Source organism: Ascaphus truei, chromosome 3 (assembly GCF_040206685.1).
Source record: "Ascaphus truei isolate aAscTru1 chromosome 3, aAscTru1.hap1, whole genome shotgun sequence".
NCBI classification, from domain to species: domain Eukaryota; kingdom Metazoa; phylum Chordata; class Amphibia; order Anura; family Ascaphidae; genus Ascaphus; species Ascaphus truei.
Window position 1 is genome coordinate 249,501,011 of NC_134485.1, and position 15,154 is coordinate 249,516,164.

The 15,154-nt window shown below is 40.7% G+C and overlaps 1 protein-coding gene across 4 annotated transcripts in view; it reads right to left on the reverse strand.

Moving 5' to 3' along the window:
* The window catches only part of HERC2 (HECT and RLD domain containing E3 ubiquitin protein ligase 2), a 149,276-nt gene that overhangs the window by 120,125 nt on the left and 13,997 nt on the right, over window positions 1-15,154 (reverse strand). For all 4 annotated transcript variants that reach the window (XM_075590569.1, XM_075590570.1, XM_075590566.1 and 1 more), the window contains one exon: window positions 10,465-10,593. In XM_075590569.1, coding sequence (XP_075446684.1) covers window positions 10,465-10,593 — 129 coding nt within the window. The remainder of the gene's footprint in view (window positions 1-10,464; window positions 10,594-15,154) is intronic.

Genomic DNA, 15,154 nt, shown 5'->3' on the forward strand with positions numbered 1-15,154 from the left:
ACGTGACCGGAGCAGGAGACGGAGTGTTCCTATTGGACAGATGGCGGTGCTGTGGAATGGATTCCTGCTGTCCCACGCCGGCTGAAGACACACTTCTGATGGTGCCACAGGTAAGTGATGTGATTATTTTCAGCTACCCTGACATTACCTGACTCCGGGTATTACCCAGTTCTCAGTTGCCGGGTTCGGGAAATGTCTGTGTGGCTTGAAATGTGCCGGGTAATGCCGGTACTCGGTACATCACTAGTCTAATCTAGTAGTAATACATTGGGATGATGTTTTTGCAGGGAAAAGTGTAGAAGATAAATGGGCAGTCTTTAAAACATTGTTAGAAAAGCACACTTATCAGTGTATACCCTTGGGTAATAAGTATAAAAGAAATAAGTCAAAACCAATGTGGCTAAATAAACAGGTAGGGGAGGAAATGGACAAGAAGAGGAAGGCGTTTAGATTCTTTAAGTCAGAAGGGACAGAGACATCGTATCAGACTTAAAAGGAATGTAACAAAAATTGCAAAAGGGCAATTAAATTAGCAAAAATGGATTATGAAAAAAGGATTGCAATAGAAAGTAAGGCCAACCCTAAAAAGTTCTTTAAGTACCTTAATAACAAAAAAATGAGAAAACAAAATATAGGACCCTTTCAGTGTGAGATGGGCAGGCAGATTATGGAGATAAGGAAAAAGCTGAGGTATCAAACAAATTCTTTGCCTCTGTGTTTACCAGGGAAGAATCAATTTCAATAGTAGTGCCGCAGGAGAAAGCCACAACATATTAATGAAGAATTGGTTAACCGAGGAAGAAGTTCATAAGCGGCTTGAAAAAATTTAAGTAAATAAGGCACCTGGCCCCGATGGCATACATCCAAGAGTTCTCAAGGAGTTAAGTTCAGTAATAGCCAAACCATTACATTTAATATTCAAGGACTCCATTTCCACAAGCTGAGTACCACAAGATTGGTGTAAAGCAGATATGGTGCCTATATTTAAAGAGGGAGCTAGATCACAACCATGGAATTACAGACCTGTAAGCCTGACTTCAATAGTGGGGAAACTACTTGAAGGTCTAATACGGGATAATATTCAGGAATACCTAATGAAAAACAAAATTATTAGTAATAGTCAGCATGGATTTATGAAGGATAGATCTTGCCAAACTAACCTTATTTGTTTCTTTGAGGAGGTATGTAGGAATTTAGACCAGGGTAATACAGTTGATGTGGTCTACTTAGATTTTGCAAAGGCTTTTGATACGGTTTCACACAAGAGGTTGGTGTACAAAATAAAGAAAATTGGACTCAGTAATAATATATGCCCCTGAATTGAAAACTGGTTGAAGGACAGACAGAGGGTTGTCATAAATGGAACTTTTTCAGGTTGGGCTAAGGTCGTGAGTGGAGTACCTCAGGGATCAGTGCTGGGACCCCTGCTTTTAAAACTTGTTTATTAATGATCTTGAGGTTGGCAGAGAGCAAAGTCTCCATCTTTGCTGATGATACTAAATTGTGTAAGGTAGTAGAATCAGAGCAGAATGTAATTTCTCTCCTGGAGGACTTGGAGAGACTGGAAACATGGGCAGGTAAATGGCAGGTGAGGTTTAATACAGATAAATGTAAGGTTATGCTTTTGGGATGCAAGAATAAGCTGGCGACTTACAAATTAAATGGGGATAAATTGGGGGAATCCATGGGAGAAGGATTTAGGAGTGCTTGTAGACAGCAGGCTTAGCAATAGTGCCCAAAGTCGTGCAGTAGCTGCAAAGGCAAACAAGATCTTATCTTTATTTAAACGGGCAATGGATGGAAGGGAAGTAAACATAATTATGCCCCTTTACAAAGCAATAGTAAAACCACACCTCAAATATGGAGTACAATTTTGGGCACCACTCCTTAGAAAAGACATTCTGGAACTAGTGAGTGCAAAGAAGAGCCACCAAATTAAAAGGGGATGGACAATCTAATTTATGAGGAGAGGCTAGCTAAATTAGATATATTTACAGCAGGGCCCCTGGTATACGGCAGGTTCCGTTCCAGAGGCCCGCCGTATAGCAAAAATCGCCGGAAAGCGGATCCGGCGATTTTCACTTCTGCGCATACCGGCATTTTTGCCGTTCTGCGCATGTGCAACCTATGGTATGCGCGCGCAACCTGCGGTATGCGCATGCGCGCCGGGCGCACCCGCCCCTTCTGCGCATGCGCGACTGGAAATTCAAGATGGCGGCCCCCTTCTCGATGCCGCCGGATAAGCGGAACACCGGATAACGGAGCGTCGAGAAGCAGGGCCCTGCTGTACTGTACATTAGAAAAGAGGCGTGCAAGAGGGGATATGATAACCAGTGTTCGACAAACCTATACATTTGCTCGCCCCGGGCGAGTGGATTTAACCCCCGGCCGAGTAAATATTGGCCCAAGCAGCACACGTTTGGTACTAGGTGGCGAGTAGATTTTTTTGTGTGGCGAGTAGATTTTTTGGTGATTTGTCAACCACTGATGATAACTATATACAAATATATTCGGGGACAGTACAAGGAGCTTTCAAAAGAACTATTCATCCCACGGGCAGTACAAAGGACTCGGGCCATCCCTTAAGGTTGGAGGAAAGGAAATTTCACCAGCAACAAAGGAAAGGGTTCTTTACAGTAAGGGCAGTTAAAATGTGGAATTCATTACCCATGGAGACTGTGATGGCAGATACAATAGATTTGTTCAAAAAAAGGTTGGACATCTTTTTAGATAGGAAAGGTATACATGGGAAGGATGTTGATCCAGGGATTAATCCGATTGCCAATTCTTGGAGTCGGGAAGGAATTTATTTTTCCCCTTATGAGATGTCATTGGATGACACTGGGGTTTTTTTGTTTGCCTTCCTCTGGATCAATAGGTATAGATACTTTATCCTGTATCTGTTTACATTTTGCATAGGTTGAACTTGATGGACGTACATCTTTTTTCAACCTCATCTACTATGTAACTTGTATAATATACCCTGTTACCTACCTGTCTACAATAAAAGGACTTCTGTGGACTTTAAGCCCCTATTTTTAAACTCAACTCAATTGATCTTGTTGCTTTACGTGTGTGGTGGGGGAGGGAGAACCAAACCTTTTAGTTTATGGCTCCAACTTTATGGCTTGTCCTTAATTTCACAGACAATAGTTAAAACTTCAGGACTTAATTCGGTCAGTAGACATTTAAAAATTTTCAACTGAGAAACACTGAAGCCTTTTAGTAATTCACTAGAGAATCTGGGAACGGCAAGATCAGAATGTTAATATAAAGGCTATTTGTCGTCGATTTTTCAGAAAATATTACCTGCAGTTAACAAAATAGTAACGTTTGGTGGAAATCAAAAAATGCAGTGATTTTTTTTGGTGAGAAATTGTCATTTTCAAAATCCAATATGCGACCTTCAGAAAGGCAGGTGAGAAAGTGTCAGAGCCATATTCCTGAACAGAGGAGGAATGTATGAAGGGGGTCGCGTGTGTGTGTACAGTATATGCTCAAGAGTGAGATAGATCTATATGCAGCAGCACTTCTCTGCCCGGGTGCTCCAAAGATCCGCAGACAATATATTCAGAGGAATCTGAACTCGCAGGACTTTCATCAACAAGAGAAGTCCTGGACAGGACCGAAACATTGATTCAATAAATTGACTTTGCCTTGATGAAAGTGCAGAGTCTTCTGTGAAATATAAATATAGTAAATATTTTATAAACTTAATTTCCAATAAGTGGGTGATCTAGCTATAAATCCCAGCGGGAGCTTCCAAAATCACAGCCACAATCCCCTGCATCCATCGCAGTGCTGTTTGGATCGTTACTAGGCTGGCTGTCCCCAGACTGACGTGGAAACAAACGATAATGCCCGAGACCAGTCAAAACTAATTGAACAAGAAATAAAAGGTATCAGACGGTTTTCCCTCCTGGTTGGTTGAGCTTGGTCATTCCTATATTAAAACACAGAGGGGTAGCTATGTTTTTATTGCCATGGGGGTGCTGTGTGGTCAAAAGGGGAGAGGGGGGCAGGTGCAGGTATGGGATGGTCTATGCAGTCATATGGGGGGAGGGGGGGAAGGTTTCATACAATGTTATCAAATACTGTATAAGCAAAGAGAATTACATTTTATTTATGGATAGGTTAGTAATTCATACTATATCAGGCAAAACTTGTGATGGACAACTTTTCCTTGGCTTGTGAGTTTTCATGCTCTTTTTCAAGCCCCGCTCAGGTGTTTCTCTCTCTCTCTCTCTCTCCTCCCCTCCCCCCCATATCCTTGTTTATAAGATGGTCGTGTGTGGGCATTAATAATTCACAATAAAGATGAATAGGCAATACAAGCAGTGTGTGTGTGTGTATTTATTTTTTTAATTTTTACCCCTTTGATCATCTTTATTGAAAACTAATTACCTAATGTGCCGATCAATTGGTTCTCCCGTGATCCATCATTAAAATCCTGTTTTCCCAGGTTCACTAAATGGCTGCCTTCAGTTTCAAAATCAATCCCTCAGTCAATGTAACTACACTGCAGCTACAATGTATTCTTCTACTACGAAGGTAATATCTATTGTTACAGTTTGCAGCTCAAACTGCTGGGAATATTGTCAAATTATCAAACAGGAAAGTGTTACAAATATTTAGCACTGCTGGTGAGGTGTGTTCAAACCTGTATAGAAATAAAAAGGATGCTCAGTATATTAACACTAATTAGGAGTTGAAAAATATATATACATAATAAATAAATGTAGGATATTGCTTGAATTGCTCTTTTAAAGATGCAGTTCCCCTATTATTACATTGACACAAGGTTTAAAATAAAATGTAAAAATTAAAAAAAAATAATTAAACAGCCGATATAGTAGTAAGATTTATTCCCGAGATCTGAAAGTTAAGTTGCCAAATAGAAAGGCAGGGCAAGGAATAAAAAGCAAGTATATGTAGGAAATCCAACCCCAAACTTCAGGATAGAAAACTTTACTTCAAAAAAAAAAAATAAACTAATAAAGAGGGGGGAGGGCAATTAATCACCTATTTTCAACTCATTAACAGAAATGTCAGGATGACAATGGACAAATATGTAACACGGCATCACTCCTTCCTGCACTTTGTTGGTTTTTCACTTTTCTTGCAGGATTAGGTTTAAAAAATAAAATCCTTAGAACAAACTAGTTCTTGTTTGAGCAAAATATGCTGCCGTCAATCAGTAAATTAAAGTGAAAGAAGAGACCATGCAAGGACTACAGATGCTTTTTCCAAATACACTGCCTTGAATGTCTTTTCATTCACCATCTTGTGGCGACAGCTCCAGGTCGTATGCATGAATCTTCAGGTTTTTGAAATAAATGATTGCTGAACTATTCCAGCTTTAACAAACACTATTTATATTCTAAACTTCTCAAATCCTGGTTGAGACCATTCTCTTCCAGGAAACCGGCCTACAGCGAGAAGACATGGCAGGGACCCAGAGACTGCAAAGGACAAGTTATGACAGTCATTTGAGGCCATCTATAAATAATGACATCGCATCGGCCTCGTAGAAAAGGGCAGGAGGACAACAATAAGTGCTAAAGATATATTAAGAGATGTCAATCAATTAGGAATTCAATACTTTAGTTCTGTTTATCTTACTTAAGGAAACAAGTTTCAAAGCAAGTAATCATGACAGATTATAGTATCTCTATTGCAAATGTTTCCAACTCTATCACTAAAAAAGGAGTCCTAGTTTTGTCATTGTTACGAGTATTCAACACAGCGGCATTTTGAATTGTAATGGATAGAAACAGAATGGATAGCATTAGTTTCAGCTCCAGGGACACCCTACTTACCAGAATCCTTCCCTATGTAGGTGTGGCTAGTTACATCCCTGGCTGGGTGAACAATACGGAGGCTTAAATCTCCTACAGCACTGCAGCCAACAGGAACTCACAACATCACCCATTGCAGCTTATTAGACCACAGAGGTTTTTTTTGGGGGTGGGAAAGTTGTGTTTTTTTTGTTTGTTAGTTTTTTAGACATGGAAAGCTGCTTTAAAGCATTTGGGAGGGTAAAATAAAGCTCTGCTCAGAGCTCATTACAGTCTACAGTTAATCGTGGCAACCTCAGGAGCTAGAGATTAATTCATGTTTTATTAATCCTAGAAAAGCTTAATGAAAACGCAAAACATACTGGGGGGGGGGGGGGTCAAGAAGGCATTTTTAACACTAAAATACATAACATTTTACGCAGGCAATAAGATATGCAGCACACAAATTATAATGTAAAGATTCTATTTATTGAATCCAGAACTGTATAATAGAACTGTTCGACATGTTTAAGTGCCTAAATACACCACAAAACCATCACACAGACTGATCTGGATGATTTCCCTGACTGCAGCCTTCTGATTGACAATGTTGCAACTTTGCAAAGCGTCGTAAGAGCGTCAGATAAGTCACTTTGGAGTCGTAAAACTGCCCATAGGGATGCATTGGGCAGCGTCGGATAAGCCATTCGTCGTAAAACGAGGACTTACTGTACAAAACACATGTAAATGCTCTTGCAATTAACTGGTATTGTAAGTAAATATGCAAAATTATAACAAAAGGGTGCACGTTTACCTGGTGCCTTCATTAACAAAAGCAGTATTAAGCAAAGCAACAATGTGTAACACGGGTTCAAAGCAGAATTTTTTTTGTTTATTTTTAAATGATTTCCATAAAAATGTGTTTTATTGCGATGTTCCATTGAAAAATGAACAGATGAAAAATAGCGATTAACAAAAAAATGATGATTAGTAACCAGAATGATTGCATTCCACAACTATTTTTTTGTTGTTGTTTGAATCCCCCAAACATCACAAACACTTATTTTAAAGTAGCTTTGCTTGCAAATCTCAGAACAACTTTGTTTTTATTTGGCATAATCTAGTCCAGGGGTGTGCAAACAGAGGGGGCGTGGCAGTTAGAGGTCCTGCGCTCTCCCCCAAGGCATTTAAATTAAATGCCGGGGGACCGCGCGAGGCCTCAAACACCAATACATACCTTACAGCGACACATCATGGTAACCCGGCATGAAATGACGCCGCGGGGGTCACGTTGCCATAGTAATGTGACGTTGCATTACCCCTGCGTGTCATTTGACGCCTGGGCTGAGCAGGGGGGAGGGGGGGGGCGGCACGAGCCGCACGGGGAAAGTTTTGCACACCCCTAATCTAGTCAGCACTGCAGTGCTTTCCCTGTGGAGAAATGTTATATTTCTGATTTCTATCCAAGTTGCATGAGGTGTGAAACTATTCAGCCGAGGTTGCATTTACCTTAGTCTAATCCTCATTGCCATGTGACAGCAACTCAGTGAAAGGACATCTCATGTCTACATGGGAGTTGCTAAATAGACCAATGTTTACAACTAGATTCTTCCTCATAGGCAAGTTATCAAGTTATCTAGGGAGAGGGTGGAAGCAGTAGTGTAACATAACCCAACTACAAACCAATTGTTAAATGATGGTCTCTACAAGATGAGAATTAAACACCCCCGTTTTAAGCATACACATATTTACATGAACAGATGCACATGTACACTAGTAATTTTAAAAAGCAAATGCGCAGTAGTGGTAAATAGCTTTAACTATGTTTTATAGAAGAAGAAAAAAATCTTTAAACCGTCGGTGTATTTAGGGAGCAAAAATGTACACAATGCAAACATTTATAGACTGCTTGTAGATCTCATTTATAGCATAATATAGATATCTGCTTGAACTTCACCTGTGTTAAAGCAGCAAACTAAGCTGCGTTTTTTTTCCCCCCTTTAATATGTGCATCAATACAATCCACACAACGATAAGTAATTAGCCAAGTTGCCGATCGATCGGCTCAGGGGTTCACTAAATGGAGTCAGGGCAGCAGAAGAGGACCAAAGATACAAAGTTCTGTAGGGAATATCATGTGACCAGCCAGTCACTAGATACAATTGGTGCACTGCTAGAGGGAGGGCAGGGCTCAAAAAGGGGTGTGCCAGAGCCTGTTGCAGAAGAGGAAGGGGATGTGACTTTGTAAATGGTTGCTATATAAACAAAAATGCTTGTTACATTATAATACATTAAAAATGTAATTCCAAGTGGTTTTCAAAAAAATGCTACAAGTATTATTTCAGTACAGAATGGATTTAACTATATATAAAAAAAACACATGTACGATATTGTTTGTTCTGCAGCAATACTGTAAAGCATGTGACAATGTATAACTGTACATTCTTACCCAAGTTGGCAATCATTTGGTGCTCCTGTAATAAAATCTGTCAAAATCCTGATTGTGTGCCTAACGAAATGGCCGCTTTTCCGTTTCAATCAATCCTTCAGTGAGTGTAACTCTAGCTACAATGTATCCTTATATTACTAAGGTGACATTTATTATTACAGTTTACAGCTCAAACTACTGGGAGCATCGGCAACAAACTATCAAAAACAGGAAAGTATTACAAACATCTTGCACTGCTGGGGAGGTGTGCAAAAACCGGCTACAAAAATAAAAGTATATTAAAACGCGTTCAAAATGGCATTAAGAATTGAATTAATAAAATAAGTAGTAATTATATAGTGATACGGAATGGAATTAAAAAAAAAAAATAACCTTCCATACATAAAAAAAAACAAAATGTACAATCAGCATTAATAAAATGTCTCAGCCCCAAGATTGCATTTGTGTTACCAATAATTACATGAACTAGAAACCCAATGCTGGGATGTCACTAAACAAACATTAAAGAGGTGCTATACTCCACCCTTACTCAAAACCCGCTCTTGCAGTTTCCAAAAAATCACCCCACATCATCCTTTTGTCAGAATTTTATTTACTTTTTTAATTTGGGTCCATCAGGGGTCACAATAATTTATTTATTTATTTATTTTAAAGTGGAAACGTTTATATGCAATTAGCCAGTGATATAAAGTGTATGTTCATCAAGGTGGGGAGACAAAAATCAGCTAAATTCACAGAGAATAAAGTGTACTGTATATAAATGCGTGAGGAATGTGTAGATCGGTGTTATACAATACACAGGAGCATGGGAATAAGGAGAGAACCGCACAGTTAAGGGAAACCATTGGAATCTCTATCTCCTGCTCTGAGAAATAGAACATCTTTACAAGATAGTGCAAGCCTCTAGATTGAAGTCTTTACAATTTCATCAACATTGCCACAAATACTATTACATGCTTCTATAGAGACATTCTGTTGATATGAAACATTGTGGAATATGAATAGCATTTATGGATGGCTGTCCTTGCCCGCAATGTGTATATCAGTACTAGTATGCTACTAATAAAAAACATGCCACTTAATTTTGTAATATTTGTTTGAACGCCTTTCGGTGATGCACATGTTGACAGTGCTTTTGCTAGAACATGTTGGGATTACTAGAATCTGTTTAAAACACTGGATAATAAATGTTACCTGGCTAAAATAGTTTCTGGTGTGCCGGTTATCATATGTTGGTTTTGAAAGGCTGTTCCAAAGCAAAATGCAACCACCTCCACCACAAAACAGCAGCAAGATTTTAATATCCTTATATAACTGGTCAGTATAGCAGTAGTTGGATTCGAGGCATGTCCCTCACCACTTAATGTGGACTTTACACAGCCTTTTAATGAAGCAAGATTAAGATAATACTTGGATGTCATTTGGAGATGGGAGGATTTTGAATTGAACACAGACGCCATATTGTCTATACACACACACAGAAAGAGAAAGAGAAAGAGAGAGAGAAAGAGAGAAAGAGAGAGAGAGAAAGAGGAGAAGACGGAGAAAGAGAAAGAGAAAGAGAGAGAAAGAGAAAGAGAAAGAGAGACCACGATTTTTTTCATTCTACCTACAAGTGATTTGGATCGCCTTAGGAGTGCCCTGGAGCCTGTTTCTCTTTGTGCCTGCATTTGGTCTCCGGAGGCACCGTATTGGGGGAGAGAGAGCAGCCAACACTGTGGACGTGCAGTGCAACTGACTGCGGAGGATGGTCGCGGGAGCTCGGAGTGGACCACATGCGAAGCGGTGAGGTGATTTCCCCCGTGAGTAAATAACCATTCCATCAGGATCGCTGCACTTTATTTCTACGAGGGAGGAGGATACTAGCGGGTATAATCAGTGGATGTAGAGGATTCATACTGTCCTACTTTTTCCCTACCCCACCTCCTCTCCCTGGATATCGTTTTACTTGGACATGCTTCCCCTGCTCTCCCACCTTGATCCACACTGATCAGACAGATATTTTTTCCATCTGCCCTAGAGCGCATGGAAGCTTTCTGTATTATGTATGACGTAGATAGCCATCTATCGTTCTCTGAATAAATATACTGGAAGAATTTGATCCGTGGACTTGACATAGGTAGATTTACCTACTTTCCTCCTTAAGCACGAGAGAATAGATCACTGTCCTCATGATTAGAGATTTAGAGAGAAAGGAAAAGATGTAGTGACTTTCTGAACAATATAAATGTGGATTACCTGGTTGCCTGCCCCACACCCAGCTCTCCATAATGGTTTTGGCTTTGTAGTTTGGTACTGGCACCTCATCTTCCTCTTTTTTCTCTTTGTCATTCTGTTCTTCCTTCTTTGAGGCATCGTTGACATCATCTAAGAAATGAGGTGCAAGAATCTTTAGAAAATCTATACAATAATTCTAAGTTGGATTCCGCCTGTCTGTATGTCAGAAGCATCGAAATCTGAGAAACAGCACCACGTAGCAGAACGAAACTGTCACTGTACATTGTGCGGCGGATTTTTAGGTCAACGCAACTATTTTGAGCTTCCAATGTGACTCACTTCCCAAATTATGGACATTCTAAGTTTCACTCGGCTGTATAGCAAATCTGTTAGAGCAGGAGGCGTGGCAACTAAGGGAGGGGGTGTGGGGGAGGGAGATGTTCCAGCGGGGGGGAGAGGGGGAGGGAGATGTGCCAGCAGGGGGGAGGGGGGGAGATTGTGCCAGTTAGCGGGGAGGTGGGGGGGGGTGAAGAGATGTGCCAGCTAGCAGGGGTAGATGTACCAGTGGGGCGGAGGGGGGGGGGGGGAGTGGAGGGTGGGGACATGTATTCAATATTAAATTCCCCGGGCGAAGCCGGGCACAAAAGCTAGTGTACTATAAAATTCACTCAACACATTTCTAGCCAGCCAAGAGATCTAGTAGATTTATTACTACTGAAAAAGAATGCTTATTTGGAAATATTGTTTCAATTGACCAACCCCTGCATGGAGAGACAACCCATTTAAAAATAAATAAATGTCCAAACTGGACTTCCGGTGGACCGGCATCAACAATGGCTGCATTTTAAGCGAGCTCCCCATATGCTCATCCAAAAACAGCATACCAACAAGATATACGTCCCCAAATTGGACACAAAATACATTAGATACAAGGGATAAGTAAGCAGGCAAAAACAGAACAGAAAGAAAAAAAAAACTGTTTATACAGCTCTCTGGCACAATCTCTGGAAGTCAAAGCATTTAGTCAGGAAAGCAAGATGGCTGGCGGGGAGTGCGGCACACAGACAATAAGCACCGTAAATAATACAAATAAACAGGGAAAATACAAGAAAAAAGCAAAGTTGCCAACACCACAAGCAAAAGGTCCATCCACAAGCTATACATCTCCACATACATATATGCAGGCACCGTCTGGAGGCCATGGAACTAGGTAGCAAGGAGGACAGACCATGAGGCATGGCAAGGAAGCTAAGGCGCATTGGAGAATGTGGGAGAAGAAACCCAGCACCAACACACAAAACAGACTGCATAAAAAGGGGAGAGCACAAAGGCCGCAGAGACACGCCATGTCACACGGGGAAAGGAGGAAGACAGGCACCTTCAAGCCAGGCCGAGAGGAAGACAGACAGAGGCGCCTCGTACCTGCCAACCATCCCAGCAAACATTAAACACCAAATGGAGGGACAGCGTGGGCCAGACCAAGGCCGTGGGAGAGAGAAGGAAGACAGAAGGGCCCAGATCATGGAGAGACAAGTGCCACAGAAACAGAGCCAGAAACCACCAGAGAATCAGATACACCGGACTATAGCATCACTTCACCCCAGTGCTAAACATCACTCCCATCCAAATGGGATATAAAATATAAAAATAAAATAGCCACATTCACTGACTGACTTTTGAGTTATGTTCCGAAGGATTGTCAAACAAAATTAAAATAGATAAAGATGATACCAACCACACATATAGCAGTATCTGAAACAGGCTCATGCAGACAGCAACCTCCATCATAAGACTATGCATCCCACACATCACCCTAAAATACCAACAGTACTATAGATGTGCAAGCAAGGTTGGCAAAAGGCAACCCAAACAGAATCGAATGACATGAATAAGTTCATGGACAAAGCAAGCAATTGTAGGAAAAATAAACAAAAAGATTGTGAAAGCAAGAAAAACATACCCAAGCTGCACATTCCCCAGACTTATCTGAAGTCGAGGCAAAGGGGCACGACATACAAAACAAAGAGCAGGAGTATTCCCGTGGCAGAGGCTACAGCTAGAGAAGTGCTGAAGCTAATATCTCCTCTTTAAAAAAAAAAAAAAAAAAAACACACAAAATCTGACATCAAAAACAATTCAAGAAACACCAACACAGATCAACTCATATGGCCAAAGGCTAGAAGTAGAGAACAGGCTGTGGAACAAAAATCCTGAAACTTCAATCTAAACGTGTAAACAAAAGTCACTATGCATGAGCAATTGGAAGATCTGAAAAACAGAAGTTGCAGAAATAACCTACGTATCATATGGGCCGCAGAGTCAATGAAAGGAAGAGGTCTCACCCACGTACCCTCAAAATGGCTGTCGGCGGCATAAAAAATACCAAACATACCAGATGACATGAAAATAGAAAAGGCGCACAGAGTGTCATCTGAAAGAGCTCAAGACTTAGCAAAATCGGAAACGGTTATCCAAAGATTTGACCTTTGACAGAGCAGCAGTTCTCACAGCCTATAATACAAATACAAAAATAGACATAAACCTGGTGCATGTGTAAATACAGTGAAGTGATATTAAAGTCCAAATAAATACAGACTGTTTGTCCCAATCCTGAGTGGTCAGCTGATGATAGATGGTATCAAAATCACAGTTCACAGAGTAAAGAGCATACAGTCCTCCTCACGATATATATTCAACCTGCAGATGTGTGACAAAGCAGAGAAACAGGACATTGCGCAGTATATTTAATTGCCAATTGTGCCCTTATTTTCTAAGCTCAATGAGATGCCTACTTACTAGAAGTAGATAGGATGCATGCAGGGGAGAGAATCTGTGCTTGGAGCCTTCTGGGTCCCGGTCGCCTTTGGTGTAACACGAACCCCTCGTGGTATCCTCCGCTTCCGTGGACGTCAGGCAGGTCTCCCTTTCAGGAACGTAGTCTCCTGGATCAGCTTCAGGATTCCTTCAGCCTCATATTTCCTCCAGTGGGGATAAAAGAGAACAAAGGATTGCGCAGTAATAAAAAAACTTTAATGACGCCTACCTAAAACAGATAAAATACTCACAAAAGACGGTGAGTGTAAAAACAAAAAAGTGCCCGACCCAGCACACCCCAAACGCCGCACTCAGTCTTTGAATGTCCTTCTCGGTGCCGCGTGTACCTCGCGAGATTCCGGCGCGGTTTGGATGACGTCACCGTCTCCTCTTCAATGACTAGCAGCTAGAGTGTGTGGGGCAGTACCTCATAGGCTCCTCCCTACGCGTTTCGTGACAGGGAACGTCACTTCGTCAGGGGATTGTGGAGCCTCGTCAATCCCGTGTGCAATATATAGCCCCAGTTTAACCCCTTATGTACAGGAGCCACTTTGGACCAAGAATGACAGGGTGATTCAACTTCCTGATAATTACCATCAGATGGGTATGAGCTTAATCACCTCTGAAGCGACTCCCAGACTCACTTAGGAATCGTGGGATCACTTAAAATGCATAAACAATAAAATTGTATAAAAAACATATCATAATATACAATGATAAAATAAATATTAACATTACATCAAAGAAATTATGCTAAATCGAAATCGATGTTTAACCCTTTAGGGGAGAGGGTCTTGAGAGTATAGATCCAGAAGGTTTCTTGTTGTGAAACCCTCTGTAGTCTATCCCCCCCCTCCGATACCCACCTTGGGGCAATCTATGCCGATACATGTGAGCCCCTCTGGGGATTGATTATGGTGCAATTTAAAATGGTTGGAAACACTGTTTCCAAACCATTTTTAATATTGTACACATGTTCGGCAAATCTTCGTTTCAGTGGTCTCCCCGTCCTGCCTACATATTGTAATTTACAGGGACATTCTAAAAGGTAAACACAGAAATTAGATTTGCAATTAATGAATGAACGGATTTCAAAACTTTTACCGGTTACATTGGATTTGAATTCTTTACATTTTGATCCATAACTACAACCAATGCACTTTTTACAGGGGAAATAACCTTTAAGTTCTTTTAACCACATTGTTTGTCCCAATCCTTGATGTTTCTTAGGGCAACTAGGGGCCAGCTGGGATTTTAAGTTTTGAGCTTTTTTATACACAATTTGCGGTTTGTCAGGTAATATGGATTGTAGAATAGGATCTCTTTGTAGGATCCCCCAGTGTTTATTAAACACTTTTGATATCTCCCTGGACATACCGTTAAATTGTGTAATGAAAGGGAGAAATACTTTATTGGTATTTTCAGGTACTTTTTTAACCGGATGGATCAAGGAAACCCTTTCTATGTTAGCTTGATCAATAGCATTTTTAACAAATGTTTTCAGAGCGTAAGAGTCCCAAGTTTGCTTGACATCCTGATGTAATAGTTTCTCTAATTTTGAGAACTGCGTTTCTAGATTTTCTATTTCCAGATCCATACAGTCTGGATTTTCATCAAATACCCCATCAAAATTGCAACCTCTAAGTGCTCTATTAGTAAAGAGAGCCATGCTAATAACAAAGTGAATGAATGTGATGTGTAAGGTGAGCAGCTACACAGTGTGAGATAACAACAATGAATACTACATCCAAAACCACAACCCATATGGTGCAAACTTGGTACTTTGGAAACGCTACATCGATGATGTGCTATGCGTCTGGAAGGGCACTAAAGAAGAACTAGAGGCCTTCAAAGAACATCTCAATACAAACGATTATAATATACAGTTTACGTTTAG